Genomic DNA, 4,706 nt, shown 5'->3' with positions numbered 1-4,706 from the left:
GCAGGCAGGCAGGCAGGCAGGCAGGCAGGCATCCACCAACTGGGCTACTTGCTTCCTAGCTAGAACAGCCTCTTTCTTACCATTGCTCTGACCAAGTTGGAACCTGTCTAGTTATCATTTGAACAGATGTGATTTTCTTTTTAATGTTTTTAGGTGGGTTTTTTTTTGTTTTGTTTTGTTTGAGACGAGGTCTCCCTGTGTAACCCTGGCAGGGAGGAACCCACTGTGTAGATGAGGCTCACCTCAAACTCACAGAGATCCACCTGCCTCTGTCTCCCAGATGCTGGGATTGAAGGCATGCTCCACCATGTTTGCCCTCCAACCACTGAAGGCATGCTCCATCCACCATGCTTGCCCCCCAACCATTGAAAGAGTACTCCACCATGCTTGCCCCCCAACCATTTTTTAAAAGGTGGGAAGTATGTCATTTGACAAATGATGAAGGTATATGAACCTCTCTAAATTTCTGGACACGAAACCAAGTCACAGGAACCTTCCAGGGAAATGAGACCCACCCCCTCTATTCACCCTTCCTTCCTTCCTTCCTTCCTTCCTTCCTCCCTGTCTGTCTGTCTGTCTGTCTGTCTTCCTAGGCTTAAATTACTAAAGGCAATGTATTAAGCAGCACATACTAAATACATAGTTTCCATTTTTGTTTGTAACTTATAAAATTGAGCTATTTCTGTCGAATGTAAGTTTTCAGTAGCTCACCTGCGAACCTTGTCACGGGCTACAGTGACGCTCTCCTCTCAGCCCCCCCAAGCTGTGCCCTTGGTTCCCTTGCACACCTGGGTACAGTTCCTGCCTGTCGTGAGGTCCCCTTCCCTCAACAGTCTGCCCCTCTTCACAGGGCCTGTGCTTTAATGGCAGTGCCTTCGTCTTGTACTTCTCAGCTGCCATAGTAGACGCATCTTCTGTCTCCCCAGAGAAGGAAGGTCACAACTTCAACAGCTGGGCAGCCTCCTCGGTGAGTGAACCATCCCAAACGCCACCCACATCCTCCTGAAACTTCCAGGGCCGGCCAGTTCGGGATCAGGGAAGGCGTCACATTACATCAGGGAGGGGGTTATGTTATGTGCAAGATACAAAGACCACATGCAATAGCAACAATATAGCAGTTGACTGGTTGAGAACCAACAAGGCATTAAAACGTATAGGCTGGGCTTGGGTTAACATATAGCAAGAATACACCAGTATATGCCAGCTGAGGAGAGTGATGGCTGAAGGTGTGGTGTGCAGTTGGGACCCTTGTAGGGCAGAGTGACAGGGACAACCTCCCTTCCTGCAGCTGAACCCCGCCTAGCTCCTCCTAGCAGAGATGTGCAAATTGAGATTCATAGACACAAACACGGGCTGGGTGTATACTGCAGCGGCTGGCTCACCTCATGTCTAAGAGCTGATGGCAGACACCGGAGGCTGAGCCCCGTCTAAGGTTACCTGAACTAGATTAGGCGCCCACAGCTCCATCATGACCCTTCAGTGAACTCCCTGAGGAGTTCAAACCTGTCCCAGAAACTCAGAAAGCGGGGCCAGAACACACCAGAGGAGGAAACAGGCAGGGATGACCCAGTCCACACTGGTGTGCACCAGCCACCACGCCTGATGGACCTGAGTTTGGACCTGCATGATAAAAAGCAGATTCTCACGGGTTGTTCTCTGACCACCACATACATGATGATGGTGGTGTTGGTGCTGGTGCTGGTGGTAATGATGAATTTTAAAGAAAAAGGCTATTGAAGCAATAAAGTAGGATTAAAGAAGGAACCCTGGATGGAGTCCAGGGCAGTTTGAACACCAGACACAGTGGAAGGAAACAATCCTTTTCTAGTCAGATAGCGTGCTGAAGCTCTCTCTCTTCCGCACTTCATTCTCCACAGTTCTTTGCCTTCCTGGTCACCATCTGCTACGCTGGGAACACGTACTTCAGTTTCATAGCCTGGAGATCCAGGGCCGCACAGTGACTCTCCTTCTTCAGATGACAAAGAGGAAGACACACCAGGACGGATCCCACGGTTAAAACAAAAACAAAAACGGTTGTAGCTATAATGTACAATATTGCCCCAGAATTGTATTTAACTAATGTTTTTATATCTTAGCTAAATTAGCTCCCAGTGTCTTGTTACAATTAAGCTGGATATTTCCTTGGGAAGTGCTGTGGCTTCTAAGGAACCCCGAGGTCTCCTGACTTCCTCCTAGGCTTTATTTTTCTTACACAATGTATAAATAAATTGCTAAATGTTAAGAACACGTGGAGTTTGTAAAGCTAACATTTGCGATTACATTTGTTTCTTGTGTGTGCCTGTGGATGTGTGTTTGTGTACGGGTGTGGGACGCCAATGTGCCACAGTGCGTGTATTGAGCTCAGAGGAGAACTTGAAGGAGTGAGTTGTCTCCTTCCACCCTGCAGGTCCCAGGGGTAAAATTCAGGGCTCCAAGCTTGGCTTCAGGATCCTTTCTCTGCCCGCCGACCCATCGCACTGGCCCAAAGCTAACTTTTCATTGTAAAGGCTTATTGTTATTTTTAACAGTGTGTCTGTGTATCCGTGCAGGACATCAGATCACTGTCGCTGGTGTGTAGGCAGCTTTGAGCTTGGGTTCCCTGCAAGAGCAGCGTGTGGCTCTTACCTGCTGATAACTCTCCAAAGCTCAAGTGGAAGATACCAGATTAAATGGGGCGACACCCCAGCTACTGTTGAGTGTGACTGATAAGGGACACACCCAGAACCTGGGTGCTAGCAAAGCTTCCTGACCCACACAGGGATGTTCAGGCAGCCATATTTGTCAGAAAACACTTGTCCTTAGTCACCAGGGCAGGGTGGCAGGAGAGACCCATCTCTTCTGATCTGGGCATCACAGTGCCAACGACTCTCACATGCTAGCTCATACCCTAGAGCCGTCAAACGAGACATGCATGGCCTTGGGCTCAGCAATGAGCTCTTGCAAAAAGACACTGCCAGGGCAGGGGCTAGTTTGTTCTCGGACACCTTAAAATAAGGAAGTAGCCATTAAAAGGATCAATAGGTCCAGGCACCTTTAAATCGCTTCGCTGAGGGCTGAGGAGATAGCTCATCTGTCTTGCCAGCAGAGGACCTGGCTTTGATTTCCAGGACCCACATCAGAAGCAAAAACACTTAGAATGAGTACTTCAGATGCCCCAAGTTCAATACCTGGAATAACGGTGCACAGGTATGACCCCAGCTAGAAGCTGGGGGGATCAGGAGTTCAGGTCAGCCTGAGGCTACATCAACCCACCCCCACCCCCCCCCCAAAAAGTCAGGCTTGGTAGTTCTTTTATATTTCGGTTGTGAGCCTAGCCTTTAATAGCTGAGCCGTCTCTCCAGCCCTGGTAGTGTGTTATTATCCCAGCACTTGAGGAAAAGACTGATGGACTCCTCGGGGTTCCAGTCAGCCAGTGCAACCTACCTGTGGAGTTCCAGGCCAGTCAGACCCTGTCTTGCAAGAGTGAGGAACTATATCTAAGGCTATTCTCTGGAGTGCCTGTGAGTACACACTGTACACACTCATCATCATCATCATCATCATCATCATCATTCTCATCATCTTGCTGACCCCAGAGATGTGTGTCTCCACATCTCAAATTGTTATCATGACTGCAACGGTGACATCTTCTGAAGCTCTTATCAGATGGAGGGAGAACTCAAATGAGCCAGACAGGCGCACCGAGAGGAAGTGTTTATAGGTGGGACAGTTCCTGCTGCTACAGCAAGTATCTTGGGGTAACCTTTCAACTCGGGTTTTTAAAAACAAGATAAACCACAGAGACGTTAGTGGGCTTGGTGTCGTGTGCAGGGCTAAAGGTGCGCTCTTTCAGTATGATGCCCCACTGACTCCTGAGGCTCTTCCTGGTCCACTGGAAGGCAGGCTTGGTGTCGTGTGCAGGGCTGAAGGCGTGCTCCTTCAGTATGATGCCCCACTGACTCCTGGGGCTCTTCCTGGTCCCTGCAAGACGCTGATTCTTTCACTGGTGCGCTTGGGTTTGCCCTGCAGCTAATCTGGTGCTCCGCAGCATCCCGGGTCAGCCCGCCACTTGGAACGATAGAATAAGGCTGTGGGCAGTTCCCATGTTACTGCGCAGACTGCTGCTCCTCGCAGTCTACCCAGTCAGTGTCGCTTGCTATTCTGGTCTCAACGGTGAAAGCGTTCCCACGGCCCACATGGCCTAAAGCAGCCGTTCTCAGCCTGAAGGTCAAGATCCCTTTGGAAGTCAAATGATCCCTTCATATGGGTTGCCTAAGACCATCGGAAAACACAGATGTTACCGTACAGTTACTTAACAGTAGCAACATTATGGTTACGAAACATCAGTGAAATAGTTCCATGACTGGGGCCACCACAACATGAGGAGCTGTATTAAAAGGGTCGCAGCAACATTAGAGAGGTTGAGAACTGCTGGTCTAAAAAGTGAATATATAGACTCCCTTCCTAACCTCTGGTAGCTAGTCAACTCCAAGACCGTGTCCCCCCAAAGAGAAGCCAGGTCTGGGGGGTCTGAGTCAGAACGGCCCCATAGGCTCATATGTTTGAATGCTTAGTCTTCCGGGAATGCTACTACTTGGGGGGGAATTAGGAGGTGTGGCCTTGTTAAGGAAGTATGTCAGCTGGGTGGTGGTGGCCCACGACTTTAATCCCCCAGCACTTGGGAGGCAGAGGCAGGTGGATTTCTGAGTTCGAGGCCAGCCTGGTCT

General features: G+C 49.6%; 1 protein-coding gene across 1 annotated transcript in view; it reads left to right on the top strand.

Annotated features, from left to right (window-relative positions):
* Cmtm8 (CKLF like MARVEL transmembrane domain containing 8) overlaps positions 1-2,267 on the top strand; it is a 53,751-nt gene extending 51,484 nt beyond the window's left edge. The window contains exons 3-4 of the mRNA XM_031345310.1: positions 851-967; positions 1,878-2,267. Of these exons, the coding sequence (XP_031201170.1) occupies positions 851-967; positions 1,878-1,961 (201 nt within the window). The 3' untranslated portion in view covers positions 1,962-2,267. The remainder of the gene's footprint in view (positions 1-850; positions 968-1,877) is intronic.
* The last annotated feature ends 2,439 nt before the right edge of the window (positions 2,268-4,706 follow it).

This window comes from Mastomys coucha, unplaced genomic scaffold (genome assembly GCF_008632895.1).
Source record: "Mastomys coucha isolate ucsf_1 unplaced genomic scaffold, UCSF_Mcou_1 pScaffold23, whole genome shotgun sequence".
NCBI classification, from domain to species: Eukaryota; Metazoa; Chordata; class Mammalia; order Rodentia; family Muridae; genus Mastomys; species Mastomys coucha.
The sequence above is the reverse complement of the archived record's forward strand: the minus strand, read 5'-3'. Positions and strand labels throughout refer to the sequence as shown.